The sequence below is a fragment of the Paramormyrops kingsleyae genome, chromosome 12 (genome assembly GCF_048594095.1).
Source record: "Paramormyrops kingsleyae isolate MSU_618 chromosome 12, PKINGS_0.4, whole genome shotgun sequence".
Lineage (NCBI taxonomy): Eukaryota > Metazoa > Chordata > Actinopteri > Osteoglossiformes > Mormyridae > Paramormyrops > Paramormyrops kingsleyae.
The window spans coordinates 28,686,593-28,708,882 of NC_132808.1; the positions used below are offsets into that span (position 1 = coordinate 28,686,593).

The 22,290-nt window shown below is 47.4% G+C and overlaps 1 protein-coding gene across 9 annotated transcripts in view; it reads left to right on the top strand.

Moving 5' to 3' along the window:
- Positions 1-22,290, top strand: part of LOC111833356 (prominin-1-A-like) — a 43,241-nt gene that overhangs the window by 2,124 nt on the left and 18,827 nt on the right. For 7 of the 9 annotated variants that reach the window (XR_011981846.1, XM_072697873.1, XM_072697874.1 and 4 more), the window contains exons 2-4: positions 11,429-11,478; positions 12,387-12,413; positions 15,139-15,344. Coding sequence is in view for 8 of the 9 variants with exons in the window: in XM_072697873.1 (XP_072553974.1) it covers positions 11,429-11,478; positions 12,387-12,413; positions 15,139-15,344 (283 nt within the window). In the remaining variant the exon portion in view is untranslated. Of the gene's footprint in view, positions 1-11,428; positions 11,479-12,386; positions 12,414-15,138; positions 15,345-19,951; positions 20,099-22,290 lie in introns of those variants that run through there. The other 2 variants (XM_072697877.1, XM_072697880.1) reach the window with 2 other exon arrangements.

Sequence of the window (22,290 nt, forward strand, 5' to 3'; positions counted from 1 at the left end):
CGCTTGAAATAATATATGCAGCAATAAGCAATATTTTCAATAATTGCAGTCAGGCAGGAAACCTGATTCAGGATAGAGGGGACAGAGAGAGCCCCCCCCCCCCCCCCCCCCGGGACGGGACTCCAGCCTGTCAGAGAGCAGTGATGATATTTATACCTCCCATTTCCCTCTCTTCGTTTTTCTTGGCCTGGCTGTATTTCCTTGCTTTATGGTGGAGTTCCTCCTACCACAGCTAGTTTCTCTCACCCTAATGGGAGGCCACCAGACTTAGGAGACGCACTCATGGGCTGACTGGGGGACAGGCAACTCGAACCCTGAACCTGAAGGCTCTGCCCTCTAGAGCTAGCATAAAATTGGGCGTTTATCTGTGTGAAAGATTGCTAAGAAAGTGCTGTATATATTATATAAAAAATTTATGTCGATATGCCTTATGTTTTTTTATGATATGGGTACATAGTCATTGAGTCATTAAACATGCTGATTGGTGGTTGCAGTCAGGTGATCTCTGGGAGTGGGAGACTGGAGACACGCCCATAACACAGGTACAAGGAACAGTGAGCAGGAGCGCCCCCTAGGTTGCTGTAAACTTCATCGCGTGGTTCTGATATCTCTGCTTATAGCGAGTGCAGTGAGAGCAGGACGTCCTGGTGTTTTTACCCAGAAGCCTGTCACAGGCAGACGGGCTCGACACCAGCCGGGTGAGCTGCAGTCAGCCGTTTTTGAAAAGAACCATCTGGTTCTCTGCCTGCTTCTCCACGGTTTAGTCACGGGTTCTTCCCCGTGTCGCGTGTGAGAATCTCGTGTCACGTAAACCTTGAGAGGAGCTGAGAGCTGAGATCCGCGCTGACTTTCAGGGGAGGGATGCCGTTGGTATTACCCTTCTCTGCACTCCATCTTTTCATTTGAATCGTCGTCTTTTTGGGTCATTGCATTGGGTGAATGGTGGTCTTCATGCTCTGATGTCATTTACTCACGTAACTGGCCATTCGTCTGCAGGAAATTCTGCAATCCGTCCCCTTTCTGTTGTGAAATAAGATTAAAATGCACAAAATGGCCAAAAGTATATCGATGCCCCTTTTCATTTGAGGAAATCTCTAATAAACTGACACCCATTGCTGGCATAGGAATTTAATGATGCACACAGTGACACAATATCCCACAGCAACCATTAGCAGCAGATTGCAGTGGGCAGGACCGCTTAGTGACTTTCTACCATCCACCATCTTTGCAACACGTCTGCTAGAGCTGCCCTGGTCCTGCTCACTGCAAGTGCAGTGGTTCCAAAGGTCAGAACATCTGGGAGCAAGTCCAGCTGCGAAGTGGCAACCACACAAGCTCACAGAGGGGGACCTGATCACCCAGCATTGATGCCCAAACTGAATGGCAGCAGATCCCACCAGCAATGTTCCAGCATCTAATGTGAAGCCTCCCCAGAGGAGTACAGGCTGTCATAGCAAATAAGGGTTAGCCGGCTTCATGCTAATACCCTGTGATTCAGAGTGAGGCGCTGGACAGGATGGTGGTAACATACTTATAGTCCTGTAGTGTATAACCTTTAATAACTTTTTTTAATGTTATTATGTTTATCACTTTTATATATTTTCTATATAAGTCCTATGAATTTGCCACGTCAGTAAGTGTGGAATAAAAACCTCATCGACTGCAATTCAAAGTAAGTGATAATGAAGTGAAAATGTAAGTTGTGAAGTGAGTATTTGTGACATTGGCGACGTATCCAAAGTGCAATATTTGCTAACCAAAAGGGGGGGAAGTGGAACATGTTTAATGCTCATATTGTCATATTTAAACATGTCAGACAATGAGCAGAGTTTTAACCAGTGTGTCACACCTGGAAATTGATGCCTGGGGATAGACACAGGAAGATGATTGTTTGTCCACCTGCGCACTGAATCTGTAACCTCACGTCACATTGGAAGTCGCTCAGGAGTTTAGGCTTCTGTGACCGGAAGGTTGTCGGTTTGAATCCCATGCTCGGCAAAGAAGCCCCCTGAAAAACACTCCTGGGGTGCTGGTTAGTGCTATTCTGTGCTCGGAGCCCCAGCTTCACTCTCACCTCTGTGTCTGTGTCCGTCTCAAAAAAAGGGGCGCGAGACATGTAAGCAAAAATATTCCAATGAACCTGTTCATGTGTTTGTACAAAGTGTCAGTACTGCGGGCTGCGGTCAGAATTCTCTAGAAAGGGCGACAGGTGAGCGAGCGCTGCTCAGTATTCGGGAGGCGCGATATATCCGGCTCCTCGTAGCATTGAGCAGGTGTCATTGCAGAAACTCTGCAGGATGATGTAATCTTCTTCTGGTAAACGTGTGCAGGAGCTGCACTCATTTAACACCTCGCATAAGTATCAACAGGAAGTGGGTTCCTGCTGTTTACACCTCGGTGGGGCTGCCTGCCTTTCCAAGCATGTCCAAGCAGTATTTTTTTTTTTCCCTGTTTAACATTACAGATGAACCCCTGTGTTCTTCCTGGCTGGTTAGACCCGCATTTCGGATCTGGGATGAGCATCCCCAGAGTCTTAGAGCAGCCCAGTCAGGGATTACATGCAGCGCTTCCAGTCATTATATTCCCAGTGAAGGTGGCTGGACTGTCGCTTTGAATGAAAGCTCTATTTTTAGGAGAACTAGTTTTCTGTAAGCCGTGTGGGCTGGAGAACTGCACAAAGGGCTGGAGAGCTCGGAAAGAAATGCTTCTGAATTCTGCTAGAAGGCACATTATGTAACAGTATATGTGCCGTTATGGTAGCTATATGAGAAAGACGAACAGATATCCTCAGCGATGCAAACTGTATTGAATCCACATTCCATTTGATTTTCTTTGCAAACACAAGCCGGCCGTGACACAAGGTGAAAAGCAAATGTTTGTCTGTTATTTCTGTTCACAGCCTATGGTTGTTCACATATCCGTGATGCTAATCTATTTTGATGCATGCATGGATTTATGCATGCATGGATGGATGGATGGATGCATGCATGCATGGATGCACGGACGCATGCACGCAGGGATGGATGCACGCACTCATACACGATTAAACTGGCCTGATGCAATGAAGAGTTACAGGACATCCTGAATCTGCTGCTGTTGGGAGGCCCAGCCTTGCAGGTGCTGATGAGCAAAGGACTCAGACCACGAGTCAGTATTTAAACATTTTTTTTATTCATTTGTTTAACTAGCTAGACTCTCCCCTCTTGAGTCAGATGACAAAATGATGTGAAAGTTTGCCAAAAATTAACATTTATCTCTGTGTTATTTAATTTAGCTGCATCCATTGATCTATAAATGTATATATTCTATATACATCTTACATTTTGTTCCTAGAAGTCTATGTATAGCAAACTATAGTTAGAAACAGCAAAAACTACACATGGCCATTCTAGTACAGTAAATGACAAGATGTCCTTCTCTGTGTGTGTGTGTGTGTGTGTGTGTGTCTCATATTTCACCCTGGGCATGTAAGCAGACACAGAGTTGAATGCTAAAGAACATAATAATATATTTTGTTGCTCAGTAAATTGTACTTTGAAGGGTAATAACACAAATTTGGGAAATGAATTTTAAAGGTCTCTCTGTACTTGTTTCCCCTGTTTCAGTCTTAGAGCTTGAGATCCAAACATTTCGCTGCACACTCTATAACTGCATATGTAACACGTCAAACTTACTGGGCTTGTTCCCTGTTTTTTCTAGAAGGAAACCACAGAAAGTGGCAGTTGTATGGGCTGCATTGTTCAGAGAGAAACCTACTGTATCTTTTGCTGAAATGTAGTGAAGCGGCCTTTAATGTGATGCTACCCATATATAGGAGTGTCGTATGAAGCGGCGTTCCTGGGGGGGGAGGGGGGGGTCTCACAGAACTAAAAGTGCTAAACACAGGACGGTGTGTAACAGGGTGTTGGACATAATCCCCCGGGTGGTCCAGAAGTGCCCTTTCTAATTAATTCTGCACGTATCTCTCTGTGTGTTAACAGGACAATCACTGGGAAGCTTTGCTAAAATCTGTTTGCTTATATTTCATAGCAATATATAGCGATTGAATCACCCATGAACGTGAACTGTAATCAGCTGTCTGCTGAAAAGAAAAAATCTCATCAATAAATGTTTCAAAGCAGCTGCTCTGTAAATAGGCCCAAGGAATTAAGATGGTGTCTTCTGTGATGTCATCGTTTAATGCTGTTGTCTCCTGGGACAATCCTCTCATAAGACCTGCACTGTCTTTGTGGTGCCACAGTGCGCAGATAATGCTGCGATTTTCACCCTTATAAACGTGTCTATGCACATGCCGGAGATAACAGTAGAGGCCCGGGAGCTGAACAGGAATGTTTAACAGAGGACACCACCCGGCAGGCTAACACTAGCGGATTTAAATAGCCTGGTTCCCTTTCCTACACCTTACTGCAAGATCAGTCTTGCGTTGAGTTTCTGTTGCAGCTTGACATCGTATGGTGCTCAGCTTTGATCAATGAGCTGGTTGCTCATGGAAACCTCCAGAGTGCTGTCGTTTAATTAGGCCCAATGCCCACGTCACGTGACGGGGAAGAAAAATGTCTGACTTGGCTACATGCTAATATGCTTCATTTTAGCTTCATGTCTGCACATGTGTTTAGCTGTCAGAGTGTTTGTGCGAAGCAAGAGCTTTTTCCACCTGAACCACGACCTTCCTTTTGGTTCAGCAATGATGACCATGGATCTGAGGAGTAAATATTTGGTGCCAGGCTGCTGTGATAGACTCACATTGTTTTTTCAGGACATGACTATTGGACGTAAACTAGCACTAAATTTGCTTCTCCCCGGACCATACACTAGTATCCCCACAGTCTTAAAAACCCTAACACCTAGACAGACCAGCTTAACACCTAGACAGACCAGCTTAACACCTAGACAGACCAGCTTAACATCTAGACAGACCAGCTTCTCCATGCAGATCTTATTTATGTTACATTTTTAATTTAGCACTTTTAGTCAAACATACCACTTTGAGAGAACACGGGGTCAGACAGTCCCTGGAGCAATTTGGTTATGGCCCATGCTCAGCGATTCAATTGTCATTCTGCTGAGTCTGGGATTTGACCCAACGCCCTTCTGCTCACAGGCTCAGCACCCTTACCCCACTGAGCCACACTCTGCCCACAACAGTTAGTCCTGACCAAGAAATCTGATTGGCCAGATGCATTCTATGAGTGATGTTATCAGAGAATAACCTCACTCGAACATCAGATATATCAGTCCGCTTCATAGGTCATTATACCTCGTCTAATGCATTATTATTTACACATGCATTACGTAATGTCTAAATGTTACTTATTTTCATTGCATTACGGCACATCTATCATCTCTTCATAATCTATCTATCCGATGCTAGTTCTTCTGTTCTTGGTGCAGCAAAATAAGGAAGAATGCCAATGCTTTTGTCTCACACAATCAGTGTGTCTATGCTGGTTTTTGGGGTGACCTTTAGGTCAGCTGTTCAAACCCAGGTGTGAGGACTCCTCAGCCAATCAGTCAGTAATATGATTAGGAAGCTGCAGCGAAAACCCGCACACACAGCAGCCCTTTGCGGATAAGATTGGCCACCGCTGCTCTACAGGACAATCACTCAGCAAAAAGACTTCCAGAGAACTTTCTAAACACGTTTACTAGTTGGGTATTGATACAAACATCCAAATGATAAGCAAAATAGCTCAGGGCGAGATGAGCGTACAAAACCTTCAGGAACATAACTGAAGAGAACCACACGCCATGCGTGGTAGGAGCTGTGAAATCGTCAGCGAGAATTAATCACCGGGGAGCAGCCTCACCAAAATAAAAGGAACATTTCAAACTCGGGCGTACTTGTTACAGAGGTTTCCAAGGGAAACTGCTATCATCTGGTGTTCAGTCAGCCCACCACTGAGCGCTAAATGTGGGGCTGGGGCCTGTGGGGTACAGAGCTCCTGTCTGGCTGAGCCAGAACCTCTGAGTACCTCAGTCTCAGTCCATCGTCACCATTTAATGTCAACCGTCTGCGTCGCTACCCCGGCCTCACATAAGCTGCATGGCAAATACCCAGTGCCTGCCCCCCTGCAGCTTAAGGGGGGAGCTGTGTGGCTCTCTGATCAGAAGGTTGTGGGTTTGAATCCCCCCCCCCCCCCCCCCCCCCCAATTGTTCCAGGATGTGGTTTCCTCAGGGGAAGAAAAGAACGCTGCTTTGCATAAAAGCATCTGCTCAGTGAATTAAAGTGTAAATATTTGCTCAAAAATAGAACCATACAAAACCCTGAAGTTACAGCGCCATCCTTCATGCCGTCTGTCTGTCTGCATGTGTCTCTGCTGTTAGTGACACCGAGCTGCACTGCAAAGAGGCAGTAGTTACAATGCAGTTCCCACTCACTTCAGTTTTCCACTGCAGAGGGGTCGGCCCCGTAAAGGCCTTGCCGGGTTTGGGGAGCGACAGTGATGTAAAACTGAAGAGATGCTTATTTACTGTTCACACTGTGCAGCATGATTTATGTGCTAATACCTGCTATAGCACGTCTGTGAGAATCGCCGTTGTGTTAGCATCGAACGCTAGTGGAGTTAGCATTATCTTGTGAAAATTGGCATTACGAATGCATTCCATTCAGCCTTTCTATAGCACTTTATTAAGCAGAAAATTTCCGAGTTATCTGGAATGCATAAATACATAGCAATGTGTGATACTGCTAATAATGAATAATACGTAGAATATGGCCTTTCCCCTTCACATGACCCGTGCATGTGGTGGCAGACTGCTGGTTATTTCTTGTCCCCGTGTATTTTGACCAATCAGGTGGTGGTGACCTAACCAGCTCGGTACAGACACACTTTCGGCCCTGCTAGTAAGATACGGGTCGGATACGGCTTGCATGCTTTGCGGTTGAAAACCTTCAGCTCGTAGTACGGGTCAGTTAATGGTGGCAGTGGCAAAGGCCCCACAGAATCGGTGCTCAGTCTGTCGGACGGCCGTGGATCTCTGTCCTCTTGGACTGAGCCCGCTTCACATTCATGCTTCACATTCACACCCTGGTATAAACTCTCCACACTCGGTTGGTTTTGGTGCCACGACACAGACTGCTTAGGGCTCACATCAATATAACCTTCACATCTGCCCCCTTAATAGATGCGCTTTGGCTACACTGCCCCAAAAGACTCTAACGTAACAAGACAAGTTCCTTCTAATGACATCTAGTGGGATGAAGCGACATGGTCCATCTGTTCACATTCTGTGAGTGATTTTGTTGAGGCATTATTAGTGCTGAGGGTGAGTCTGAAGGGACTTGATGCAATCAAGTTTGCCTCAGTTTTCTAATTCAGCCCAGCAGCTTAAAGACCGTCATTTATTTAATGAGGCTATACGCTAATTGGCGCTAATTGGGTTTGGGTGCGTGTCCTGCCAGCGGTTCCTGGCGCTGCATGCCTGTGCATGCTCTGCATACTCCTGCCATTTAGATTTGTTATTATTTGGCTAACGATACATATATGGTTGTTTTGCCTGGTTATCTCTGCAACTGAAATGTAAGAAGAGTGGCAGGGCTGCAGGATTCTGGGTAAAATGTGAATCCCAGTTTTTATTCTACTGAGAATCTCACTATTCTTGAGATTAGGGGCGGAAAAGAGCGAGTGGAAAAAATCAAAAGATGATGAGCAAAGGACTCAGACCACGAGTCAGTATTTAAACTGACATTACAGTTATTTACACTAAATTTTTATTTCAGTACTTGTGAAACAGAGGCAAGCTGGCTAGTATATACAGCCATATACACAGTACTACTGAAATGTTTTTAATGTAAATGAACTGACGAAAACGTCGGGGCGCGATCAGCAGAATCTCGCACCAGAACACCCTGGACTGGCCCCGTTCTGCAGCAATATGTTTCACTCTTTACCATTAATTTGCATTACATATTGCCTTTATAAAAAAGGAATGAACAATATGTAGAGATGCACGATATATCAGTTAACATGCTAATATTACCGGCCACTTTTTAAACCTTATCGATATTCAAAGTGAGCACCATCAAAGGTGAAGGTACAACTGCAGTGATAATGGAGATGGTGGCACCAGATGATCGGTCACGTTCCTCAGTGGAGAACAAGGGACTTTGTCAGCTCAATCTGCACATATAACAGGTCTATAATCACCGGCCCGTGACACGTTTATAATTCATTATTAAATCAGGACCCCGCAGATCGATCTTTCATTTTCCACAGAACAAAAAAAAAACATGTAACGTCAGTCTGCGAATCTGCGTCGGCAATCACAGCAAGTTTCATCACCGACAAACCTGTGCCCCCTGCCCCCCCACACCCCCAACCCCCCACTCAACAAGGGGTTCAGAGATTAGCTGGTTATCAGTATCGGCAACGTTAGACAAAAATCGGCTGAAATTACCACACCAGCAGCAATATGATCATTACTGACAAGGGACTGTCACGTCGACTTTGCAGAACAGAAGGGACACAGTCCTGATTTTTAAAAAGCAACTCATTACCAAATGCATCAAAAATTAAGCATAAACTTGAACCTAGTCTGCTCCTCATTATAACAACCGTCTATCCGCCCCCTCTTCACGTCAAATGGTGTAACTCAGGCCTGTCACAATAGGCAGGTCTGTGTGTGTGTGTGTGTGTGTGTGTGTGTGTGTAGAGAGAGATGGAGGGAGATGATTGACCGACTCTTGGAGGTGCTAAACTACAGTCGTAATCCCATCAATTGAGTCACCTGGACTCCTTCCCACAGTCATTGACATCACAGCTGGCTCTCCATTGGCCCTTGTGTAAGGTGGGAGCCAATCAGCACAGAGCTGCACTGCTTGCCGTTTCTATGGCCCCTTTAAATGAGTCTGGATGTAAAACAGAGGTGATTTAGCTCGTGAGGGAGGCATCCACGCTTAGAGGCACGGAGAGACCACCGCAGGCTTTCTGCTATCGACAGGCTGACTTCACAGCTGGCAGACAGCCTCTCTGCTCTCTGGTTCAGCGAGCTTGAGGGCTAGAGAGGAGCAGGAATGTAAACCAGGTCATCAGGGAAGCGTCTAGCAGAATAGCCAAGACGACGTCTGTCTTTCCTCTTGACTGAGTATTAGCTTCACATCTACACAGGTACCAGCATCAGACAAGGTAGCTGGTATCTGAGCCTAGCGAGGGGTCCGATCCTACCGCGCCGTAACGAGGGGCCCGATCCTACCGCGCCGTAACGAGGGGCCCGATCCTACCCCGCCGTAGCGAGGGGTCCGATCCTACCCCGTCGTAGCGAGGGGCCCGATCCTACCCCGTCGTAGCGAGGGGCCCGATCCTACCCCGTCGTAGCGAGGGGCCCGATCCTACCCCGTCGTAGCGAGGGGCCCGATCCTACCCCGTCGTAGCGAGGGGCCCGATCCTACCCCGTCGTAGCGAGGGGCCCGATCCTACCCCGTCGTAGCGAGGGGTCCGATCCTACCGCGCCGTAGCGAGGGGTCCGATCCTACCGCGCCGTAGCGAGGGGTCCGATCCTACCGCGCCGTAGCGAGGGGTCCGATCCTACCGCGCCGTAGCGAGGGGTCCGATCCTACCGCGCCGTAGCGAGGGGTCCGATCCTACCGCGCCGTAGCGAGGGGTCCGATCCTACCGCGCCGTAGCGAGGGATCCGATCCTACCGCGCCGTAGCGAGGGGTCCGATCCTACCCCGTCGTAGCGAGGGGCCCGATCCTACCCCGCCGTAACGAGGGGTCCGATCCTACCCCGCCGTAGCGAGGGGTCCGATCCTACCCCGCCGTAGCGAGGGGTCCGATCCTACCCCGCCGTAGCGAGGGGTCCGATCCTACCGCGCCGTAGCGAGGGGTCCGATCCTACCGCGCCGTAGCGAGGGGTCCGATCCTACCGCGCCGTAGCGAGGGGTCCGATCCTACCGCGCCGTAGCGAGGGGTCCGATCCTACCGCGCCGTAGCGAGGGGTCCGATCCTACCCCGTCGTAGCGAGGGGCCCGATCCTACCCCGCCGTAGCGAGGGGTCCGATCCTACCCCGTCGTAGCGAGGGGCCCGATCCTACCGCGCCGTAACGAGGGGCCCGATCCTACCCCGTCGTAGCGAGGGGCCCGATCCTACCGCGCCGTAACGAGGGGTCCGATCCTACCCCGTCGTAGCTAGGGGCCCGATCCTACCGCGCCGTAGCTAGGGGCCCGATCCTACCCCGTCGTAGCGAGGGGCCCGATCCTACCGCGCCGTAACGAGGGGTCCGATCCTACCGCGCCGTAGCTAGGGGCCCGATCCTACCCCGCCGTAGCGAGGGGCCCGATCCTACCCCGCCGTAGCTAGGGGCCCGATCCTACCGCGCCGTAGCGAGGGGTCCGATCCTACCCCGTCGTAGCGAGGGGCCCGATCCTACCGCGCCGTAACGAGGGGTCCGATCCTACCGCGCCGTAGCTAGGGGCCCGATCCTACCCCGCCGTAGCGAGGGGCCCGATCCTACCCCGCCGTAGCTAGGGGCCCGATCCTACCGCGCCGTAGCGAGGGGCCCGATCCTACCCCGCCGTAGCGAGGGGTCCGATCCTACCGCGCCGTAGCTAGGGGCCCGTTCCTACCCCGCCGTAGCGAGGGGCCCGATCCTAACGCGCCGTAGCGAGGGGCCCGATCCTACCGCGCCGTAGCTAGGGGCCCGATCCTACCGCGCCGTAGCGAGGGGCCCGCTAACAGCATCGGGGGCTCAGATTGCATGGGAAGAACGACTTTTTCAGGGAAGGCCTCGAATCAGGCAGAACAGAGCTGCATAGAGGAATGCTTCCCGACCAAGTGTTCAGGCACCCACAGACTGTCCACATTTTTGCTCCCTACTGGGAGCCTGGAGAGAGAGAAAAAGTGGACTGTCTTTGGGCCCCTTGAGGACCGGATAGGGAAGCACTGGTATAGGGTGTCGTCAGGGGGAACCTGCATCTCTCACATCAGCATGTCAGCACGAACACCTCAGACCGAAAAACAGAGGGATTTTATCCCCGGTTACTGCTGGTCTCACATGTCTCGTCAACACGTCTAATCAGGTGCCACAGTGCAGGGCTGTGTGCATGTCTGCCCAAACCTTCACTAGAAAGGCTCATTCTGACCATCGTGGTTAGAAATGTCCTTTGGAATTTCTCATTCTCAACATACAGGGTTGCATACGGTCAGAAATGTCTTTTGGAATGACCCATTCTGAAAATATAGGGGTGTAATAAATATCCATGTTGAGCTTTCATTTATGTCACAGTTTGCATTTGAAACAAGAATAACTTTACAGGTAACATGTCATGGTTTTGTGTGATTTTGAGCAACTTTGACTGTGAGCACTAATTAATTCTGCCTGATAATTAATGAGAACATGTTTGCCTGCCTCCCTCTCCTGTAAGGAGCCAGGCCCTCACACGAAACCCCCTGCCGCTTCACACTGTGCTTGTTCTCCTCTCCCTCACAGAAATCATCGTCCAGATCATCCAAGGAGACTTCCAGTCCCAGTACAGCAAGGTAACGGCGTCGCTGTCCACTGTGATCCACAATCGGCAACGGGCCAGATCCTGCCCCTTAAATGTGTCACTTTTCAGCCAAAATGATTCCTATGTCTGTTCAAGGACAATTACGATGTTGCCTTTTGAAGACTGAAGTGTCCCGTAAAATGAGCACTGCGATAGAATAGATGCAGGGGAGGGTTAATATGTAGGCTGTTCTGGGCTGTAACCCCGGGCCCCCGGGACGAACGCAACAGCTGCATCGGCCACACCTGAGTGTCAGTGCTGATGTCAGTCTGGGGCCTCTGGTAAGTTAATCCGCCTCTGGATACATAGCACAGTATTTATATGAAAGAGAGGACAGAGGGCAGGACACCTGGCTGCAGTGATTCATGCTGATTTGGCCGTCTGGCAGAAAGGCCCTTCCTGCATACCGGCTCTATCTTGGCTGAAATCCGTGCTTGTGGCCATTTTGTCTGATGCCTGAGCTGTGATCTCTCTCTGTCTCTATCTGTTTCTGTCTCTCTCTCAGTCTCTCTTTCTGTCTTTCTCTTTGTCTGTCTGCGTCTGTCTGTCTTTCTCTGTCTCTCATTCCCTCTCTCTCTTTCTGTCTCTCTCTGTCTCTCTCTCATTCCGTTTGTCTGATTTTGTGTTAATCACCCATCTTGCGATTTGCAGTAGTTTGTGATTGTGAAGTTACAGTAGTTACATTCTCTCTGTCTCTCTGTCCTGTTGTCTTTCTGTCTGTCTTGTTTTTACTGGTGTTTCCGTTTTTGTAACAATAAAGGGTTTTTAAAAGTCAAGTCCCTCATTGTCTCTGTCTCTCTGGCTCTCTCTCTCTCTCTCTCTCTCTCACTCTCTCCCACCTGATAACAATGCTCTCTCCCCTCGCATGCCGCTGCATGTGCCTCCTTCCGCCCTCCTCAGCCAGAGAACGTTGTTCTGATGCTCCAGGTAACTCTGAATGCTCACTGCTCCCCCTCCAAACTGACTTGCTTGTCCCCCTGTCAGCACCCCCCCCCCCACCCCCAATCAGCCCTGCAGATAGTGTTTGTTTTAAGCATGCTTAGAACTTGATTATCAATTTGTAATTTTCCACTAATTAATAATTAAATAAAATGTTACACTATTAATTTTATCCCTGCTAATACACTTGTAATACACTTGTGTTTCCAATCCAAAATGTGCGCAGGAGACTATAGATGCATCACATTTTAAATTTTGTTTACATGTTTATTTCCTTAAACTAGGAAAAGTGACATAAATTCAAACTGAAGAAATTAGGTTAAATAAATTAGGAATTAAATTGCTTTGAGGAAACTGCTCAGAAATAGCTCAGGAATGAGGCTGAAACTGTCATACTTTTAACTTTATGACACTGGTGCTTTGGCGTAGACCCTCATGCCCGTGTAGCTGACCCCGCCTACTCCCCTCCTTTTTCCGAAAAAAGCTTTTCTGTCTTGCCATTTTAGGGTTGTTTTGCAAAATAAAGTCTGATGCTACAGTTAGTGTTTCAGGTCTAGAAACATCAGATCCGTTAAAGTGGAATATTATTATACATTTAAATAATTGCGAGTAAAATTCAGCTGTTTAAATTAAGGGGTGTGTTATAGACCTTGCATCAGTAGTTACTGTAAACATCATATTACATCGTAATATCTGTACTGTATCACCAGTTACTGTCTATATCATATGAGATCCCAGAATAGCTGATGTCTGTGTTGTATTAGATCCTACAGTAGCTGATATGCATACCGTAACAGCAGTCACCGTCCGGGATGCTACGCTAGCTGATATGCGTACCGTAACAGCAGTCACCGTCCGGGATGCTACTGTGGCTGATATGCGTACCGTAACAGCAGTCACCGTCCGGGATGCTACGCTAGCTGATATGCGTACCGTAACAGCAGTCACCGTCCGGGATGCTACGCTATCTGATATGCGTACCGTAACAGCAGTCACCGTTCGGGATGCTACGCTAGCTGATATGCGTACCGTAACAGCAGTCACCGTCCGGGATGCTATGGTGGCTGATATGCGTACCGTAACAGCAGTCACCGTCCGGGATGCTACACTAGCTGATATGCGTACCGTAACAGCAGTCACCGTCCGGGATGCTACGCTAGCTGATATGCGTATTGTAACAGCAGTCACCGTCCGGGATGCTATGGTGACTGATATGCATACTGTAACAGCAGTCACCGTCCGGGATGCTATGGTGGCTGATATGCGTACCGTAACAGCAGTCACCGTCCGGGATGCTACGGTGGCTGATATGCATACCGTAACAGCAGTCACCGTCCGGGATGCTATGGTGGCTGATATGCGTACCGTAACAGCAGTCACCATCCGGGATGCTACTGTGGCTGATATGCATACCGTAACAGCAGTCACCATCTGGGATGCTACGCTGGCTGATATGCGTATTGTAACAGCAGTCACCGTCCGGGATGCTATGGTGGCTGATATGCGTACCGTAACAGCAGTCACCGTCCGGGATGCTACACTAGCTGATATGCGTACCGTAACAGCAGTCACCGTCCGGGATGCTACGCTGGCTGATATGCGTATTGTAACAGCAGTCACCGTCCGGGATGCTATGGTGGCTGATATGCGTACCGTAACAGCAGTCACCGTCCGGGATGCTACGGTGGCTGATATGCGTACCGTAACAGCAGTCACCGTCCGGGATGCTACGCTAGCTGATATGCGTACCGTAACAGCAGTCACCGTCCGGGATGCTACGCTATCTGATATGCGTACCGTAACAGCAGTCACCGTTCGGGATGCTACGCTAGCTGATATGCGTACCGTAACAGCAGTCACCGTCCGGGATGCTATGGTGGCTGATATGCGTACCGTAACAGCAGTCACCGTCCGGGATGCTACACTAGCTGATATGCGTACCGTAACAGCAGTCACCGTCCGGGATGCTACGCTAGCTGATATGCGTATTGTAACAGCAGTCACCGTCCGGGATGCTATGGTGACTGATATGCATACTGTAACAGCAGTCACCGTCCGGGATGCTATGGTGGCTGATATGCGTACCGTAACAGCAGTCACCGTCCGGGATGCTACGGTGGCTGATATGCATACCGTAACAGCAGTCACCGTCCGGGATGCTATGGTGGCTGATTTGCGTACCGTAACAGCAGTCACCATCCGGGATGCTACTGTGGCTGATATGCATACCGTAACAGCAGTCACCATCTGGGATGCTACGCTGGCTGATATGCGCATTGTAACAGCAGTCACCGTCCGGGATGCTATGGTGGCTGATATGCGTACCGTAACAGCAGTCACCGTCCGGGATGCTACACTAGCTGATATGCGTACCGTAACAGCAGTCACCGTCCGGGATGCTACGCTGGCTGATATGCGTATTGTAACAGCAGTCACCGTCCGGGATGCTATGGTGGCTGATATGCGTACCGTAACAGCAGTCACCGTCCGGGATGCTACGGTGGCTGATATGCATACCGTAACAGCAGTCACCGTCCGGGATGCTATGGTGGCTGATATGCGTACCGTAACAGCAGTCACCGTCCGGGATGCTACGCTAGCTGATATGCGTATCGTAACAGCAGTTAACGTCCGGGATGCTACGCTAGCTGATATGCGTACCGTAACAGCAGTCACTGTCTGGGATGCTACGCACCTGTTCCTGTGTCCGCAGGCCGCCCACTACGAGATGGGCTTCCTGGTGTGTGCAGCACTGGGTTTGCTCTTCATGGTGCTCATGCCGCTGGTGGGCTTCTGCTTCTGCGTGTGCCGCTGCTGCGAGAACTGTGGCGGTGAGATGCACCAGCGGCAGCGGAAGAATGCCGATTGCAGGAGAAGCGCATTGGCCGGCGCGCTCTTCGTCACCTCACTCCTCATTACGTGAGTCCTGATGCTTCAAACCCAAGAGCCTCTCATATCCGTCTCAGTTGTCAATCCTTAACTGGAAGGGGTCTGTATAGTTCAGGGGATTAGGGGTCTGTGCCCATATCCATTAGGTTGTGAGTTCAAATCCCATAGCTGACATGGTAACAATGTCTCCCCGTGACCCTTTATCAAGACCCAAATTGCTTCAGGGACACTGGGTTACCCTGCTGTCGGTCCTTCACTTGTACATCACTTTGTACAAAAGCACCTGCTAATTATGCTAAGTAAAATATAAATGTCTTAGCCACTGATATCAGGTACAGGTGTGCCACCCTCTGACTGATTTAGATGACTGCCTTATATGTCATCCAGAAATGTCATATCTCAAGTTTCATCTTTAGTTTTCATGCACATGCAATACATGAGGTCATATTTGTACATACACATTGCGATGAAATGTTTACTCAAAGTTTCACCATCGGGACAATGCAAATTCAATATAAGGAAGAATATCATAACATCACACTTTATGTATTTATATACACAATCCCTGGAACCCCTCATAGTCCTTTGCCATGAAAAGGATGCTCACCTCAGACTACCCCCTCACCCCCCTCAGATGTTTCAAAAACTAAATAAATGGCTAGAGAGTAAAGTCAGAATATCATAGCTAGCTAGCTTGTTAGCAGAACTGAATAGTGTAGTGACTGATTGTGGCCAACAGGGGGCCCAGTGCAGATCATGGTTTGAGTGGTGGTAAATGCCCTAGGATGGGACATGCGGCACCTCTGCGTTGGAAAGGACGGGATGCTGTTTCCATGATGCTCTGACATGATGTTTACTGTAGTCGTCCACAAACACAACTGCTTTACATCAAGAAAACGCAAGGGGGCCATTTCTCCTGGAAATGCATCTGGAAAATTCGAGCAGTTGCTTCATCTGCACCACAGAATCTGTATTTTTATCAGCCTGGCCTAGTTCTCAGTGTCCTTACGTCTCCAGTGCCAAAGCCTTCTGGGAGACATGGTAGATGTTTACTAGGAGACCATGCAGGGCGTGGGCAGAACATGCAGTGCAGGGTCCACATTTAGTTCATTCAGGCGCAGTGTTTTGAGGATCTTTCTGTCCAGAACTGGCTGGTAACCCACCTCACAGCCGTGCTTTTATGGGTTTAAGGTAACCGCCTGAAAATCTGCGTTTTAAAAACGATAATGTCTGTCTTGCTGCCACGTTTCCCTGCATCCGGGGGCGTATGAAAAGGGGTGGGCGGGGGGGTGTTACACAGCAGTAGCAAGACATCCTGGGCCCCCGGAGGAAATGTCACCTTGGGCCCCCTGATTGGTTGGCACTGTCAATCATGCAGTTGGTTTTGCTGAACGGGGGGTGATTTTGGGGCCCGTATTTCCATGTCCCTCTGAAGCCCCTGGGGTGGCAAGTACCCCCAGTATTTAATGCTTCTTCATTTATCCCCCCTAAAATAGACCTTTACATTCGAATTATGAAGTTGTGCTCCCCCCCCCCCCCATATCACACTTACTCCTATGCACTTATCTGCCTCAGTAGATTATTATGAATTCTGTAGCGGTTCTCTTCCGATACTCCAGGCGTAAGAAGCAGTCGACGTGCCGGCCCTTAGTTTCTTTTCAATCCTTTAATGACATAAAACAATCAATCTTCAGTCCGTTTCAGGCCGCGGTTTACATCGTAGAGGCAGATACATACTTCACTTTTCCGACAAAGGAGGAGCGAGGAAAACACAAAATTAACACGTAAGAAAAAAAATTACTTAAACTACTTTGCAGGATTTAGTATATGGATATAAACGAAAATCACACAATACTACATTAATCACACACTAAAAAGATCGGACTTGTAAGCGACAGCAACATATAGTGATTACTCGGTTTTCCTCACAGGAACGGAAGGAAATACACATTTGTGAGTGGCCAGGATCACATACATAAATCTTGTTTTATAACTTAACTACTGACAACAAAGCGTGCATATCTCTGTCTCGGTCCAGACAGACTGGAGAAAGGCAGCACACCCAAAGCATTTGGGGAGGGAGAGTCCAAAATTAATTACAAATAAACAGAAAGAATTACACCTCAGTTAAGCCCACCCCGATAAAACCTATTTTAAATATGCTGAAACTAAAAATGTTCACTTAAAAAACGGCATGAAATGAAATGATAAAGAAAGCATTCCCCATTTTCCAAAGTGGTTCCTCCCTAACTTTACCGGGAAAATTACACAAAAGAAACCCGCTGAACTGAAGGGTCAGAGTTGATGGGATTCTCTGACGGGAAACCACGCCACAAAATGTACCTGAATATTATCCAAATATAAAGTTTAGATATCACTTTTTTGCAGACTGAGGGCAGTACAAGTTGTTTATATTTACCAAAACAGATTTAAGCTTAATAACGAAGTCATTCATCAGGACCCCATGTCTCCATCTGCGTTTAACAGGAACACTTGGCAATACATGTTGTCCAATGGGTTTAAGTTCAGGTATGCAACAGAAACCCAATTTACACTTTAGATACATGGTGAATCTGTACCAAAGTGGGAGTGAACATGTTTACTTTTCATTCCTTCTGTACCTTTTAGTAGCAATTAATAGTGAGAAAGAGTCCTGGCTTAAACTCTTTTCAGGAATCAGTGAAGTGCTAAAAGTAACATATATATATATATATATATATATATATATATATATATATATACACTCACCTAAAGGATTATTAGGAACACCTGTTCAATTTCTCATTAATGCAATTATCTAATCAACCAATCACATGGCAGTTGCTTCAATGCATTTAGGGGTGTGGTCCTGGTCAAGACAATCTCCTGAACTCCAAACTGAATGTCAGAATGGGAAAGAAAGGTGATTTAAGCAATTTTGAGCGTGGCATGGTTGTTGGTGCCAGACGGGCCGGTCTGAGTATTTCACAGTCTGCTCAGTTACTGGGATTTTCACGCACAACTATTTCTAGGGTTTACAAAGAATGGTGTGCAAAGGGAAAAACATCCAGTATGTGGCAGTCCTGTGGGCGAAAATGCCTTGTTGATGCTAGAGGTCAGAGGAGAATGGGCCGACTGATTCAAGCTGACAGAAGAGCAACTTTGACTGAAATAACCACTCGTTACAACCGAGGTATGCAGCAAAGCATTTGTGAAGCCACAACACGCACAACCTTGAGGCGGATGGGCTACAACAGCAGAAGACCCCACTGGGTACCACTCATCTCCACTACAAATAGGAAAAGAGGCTACAATTTGCACAAGCTCACCAAAATTGGACAGTTGAAGACTGGAAAAATGTTGCCTGGTCTGATGAGTCTCGATTTCTGTTGAGACATTCAAATGGTAGAGTCAGAATTTGGTGTAAACAGAATGAGAACATGGATCCATCATGCCTTGTTACCACTGTGCAGGCTGGTGGTGGTGGTGTAATGGTGTGGGGGATGTTTTCTTGGCACACTTTAGGCCCCTTAGTGCCAATTGGGCATCGTTTAAATGCCATGGCCTACCTGAGCATTGTTTCTGACCATGTCCATCCCTTTATGACCACCATGTACCCATCCTCTGATGGCTACTTCCAGCAGGATAATGCACCATGTCACAGAGCTCGAATCATTTCAAATTGGTTTCTTGAACATGACAATGAGTTCACTGTACTACAATGGCCCCCACAGTCACCAGATCTCAACCCAATAGAGCATCTTTGGGATGTGGTGGAACGGGAGCTTCGTGCCCTGGATGTGCATCCCACAAATCTCCATCAACTGCAAGATGCTATCCTATCAATATGGGCCAACATTTCTAAAGAATGCTTTCAGCACCTTGTTGAATCAATGCCACGTAGAATTAAGGCAGTTCTGAAGGTGAAAGGGGGTCAAACACGGTATTAGTATGGTGTTCGTAATAATCCTTTAGGTGAGTGTGTGTGTGTGTGTGTGTGTGTGTATATATATATATATAATATATATATTTAAATATATATATATATATATTTAAATATACAGCCTGAAGATCTGGATGCAGCACTCGAGATAGGGGTCGCAGGATCTGAGTCAGAGTCTCTGCAGAATGAAACACTCAGATGTGTTTTATATGACATTCGTTGTAGTGTCAGGTTGCTGCGGTTCCTTCCTCCACGTCTCGCTTGTTGCTTATGTAAGGATCCCATTAGTGCCGGAAGCCGAAGCCCCCCCCCCGGGGGATGTGCGTATCGCCGGACACTTTCGGGCGTCGTCTGGGGATCGCATGAGCTACATTCACACGATCGTTTTATGGAGGCTTTTAGGTTAAGATGCAGAGCAAATTGGGTTTAAGCAGTTAAAATCTGTACCATTTTACATCGCAGTCAGCTGCACTTCCCAAAATCCAAGCGCTGGATTCAAGGCTGTATTGAATGGCCATGTAATTAATAAGCAATTAAGGGTAGTTTTCAAACCCTACAGACTATTTACAAGGTAATAAAACTGTTACATACATGTAAATGCGTGTGCATGTGTGTGCAAACTGTCTCGAATTGAAAATCTCACGCCAGTCAGCTGACAGAAGTGAGGCAAACTGTTGTAAGTAGCGGGACACACAGTCACGTCATGGTTAGCCGTCGTCTGCAGGTCACAGTGGCATGTTTTATGCTGCCAACAAGGCGTCAAGCAATCGCTGAAATTAGTTTTTAAAGCTGCTTCACACTGGCCCAGATCGCCTGTGGTGTGTTACATGCCTTTCAGGCTTGCGATGCAGAAGGGAGCAAGGTATGACATTTCCGGTAGGATTTACAGTATATCAGAAGTTGTCATAGTATCTTGGTACAAAAATTTAGAGATGTTATGCCAATAAATTTAGGTCGGGGTGATTTTCTTTTTCTCCAAATGTTTTTGTCTTTAATTAGTCACATACATTTATAAACTTTTATCCATGCAGACTTACAGACCAAATGATTCTTATTGCCTCGCCATGCTAGCCAAAATCTATCTGAACACTGAAGACATGATGAATTTTAACTAAATATTCATTACTCAACTTGAGAAATGTAGACTCACGTATTCATAACATTCGCCTGTTATCCTAGTTTAACTAAAAAGAAAACTGTATACGACAGTACAACAAACCCTAAAACGTTGCAGCCCTCATTTGCAGTGTCGCCACCTACCTTGTTGGAAAGTAGCTAAAGTCTGGTCATATTTGCATTCTGGCAATTTCTGCCTGATGTCAGCCTTTTGCATGTTTGCTTCTCTCCTACTCTCTGTACTCACGCAAACTGTATATTAATACTGGCGCGTTTCCAATAGAAGTTTTCTCATTTGCATTTTTTAGTCTGTTGTCGGCTAAGGTTTGTCCAAAAAGTCACTAGATCTAGTCGCTAAATTGTGATACTGATATTTGCCTTATTAAGGACACCGGTAATTCCCCAACATGGAAACGAAGATCGATATTTGAGTGTTTTAACTTGGAGACATTCGCTGTTTTATCTCTTGCAGTTATGTCTAAAATTTCAGCTTTTCTATATATGAGGCGAAGAGTTATGGTAACTCGCTGTTCTCTTGCACTGGCAGGCTTTGAGATTTAAATCGTGCCTCCGCTCTGTGAGTTGAGCTTGCATGTTCTCACTGTGTTGTGTGGGATGCTTTTTGCAGTCAGGATACTTACCCATACATTATGGCTGTGAATGTGTGTTGTGGGTGTGTGTATATATGCCCTGCGTGGGACTGGCATTCTGGGCAGGGTCAATCCTAGCCCTGCTCTTTAAAGGGATACTAAAATCTAATAATGTTTCTGTTGCTCTTATGAGGAACAAAGCATTATGTCTATAGCCAGCAGAATTAAGGTGCCACCTTAAAGTTTCATTCTGTTGGTGTCTATAGGGGCTCTACCTAAAACTGTTTGTATGCTGGTTTCTATAGGGGTTCCACCCTAATTTTTTTTGGTATACTGGTATCATTAGGACTTCCACCTTAAGGTTTCAGTGTGCTGGTATCCATAGGGATTCCTCCTTAAGGTTTCAGCGTGTTGGTATGCATAAGGGTTCCTCCTTAAGGTTTCAGCGTGTTGGCATCCATAGGGGTTCCACCTTAAGGTTTCAGTGTGCTGGTATGCATAAGGGTTCCTCCTTAAGGTTTCAGCGTGTTGGCATCCATAGGGGTTCCACCTTAAGGTTTCAGTGTGCTGGTATCCATAGCGGTTCCACCTTAAGGTTTCAGTGTGCTGGTATCCATAAGAGTTCCTCCTTAAGGTTTCAGCTTGTTGGCATCCATAGCGGTTCCACCTTAAGGTTTCAGTGTGCTGGTATCCATAAGGGTTCCTCCTTAAGGTTTCAGTGTGTTGGCATCCATAGGGGTTCCTCCTTAAGGTTTCAGTGTGCTGGTATCCATAAGGGTTCCTCCTTAAGGTTTCAGTGTGTTGGCATCCATATGGGTTCCTCCTTAAGGTTTCAGTGTGCTGGTATCCATAAGAGTTCCTCCTTAAGGTTTCAGTGTGTTGGCATCCATAGGGGTTCCACCTTAAGGTTTCAGCTTGTTGGCATCCATAGCGGTTCCACCTTAAGGTTTCAGTGTGCTGGTATCCATAAGGGTTCCTCCTTAAGGTTTCAGCGTGTTGGCATCCATAGGGGTTCCACCTTAAGGTTTCAGTGTGCTGGTATCCATAAGAGTTCCTCCTTAAGGTTTCAGTGTGTTGGCATCCATAGGGGTTCCACCTTAAGGTTTCAGTGTGCTGGTATCCATAAGAGTTCCTCCTTAAGGTTTCAGCGTGTTGGCATCCATAGTGGTTCCACCTTAAGGTTTCAGCGTGTTGGCATCCATAGCGGTTCCATCTTAAGGTTTCAGTGTGCTGGTATCCAATGTTCCACCTGCTCAATGTGAGGATAGCTGGTCCAGTCTGAACCTGGACAAGCCCCTCCATCCCTGGTATGTTCCTCTGCACTGTGTCACGACAGAAGATGACTCAC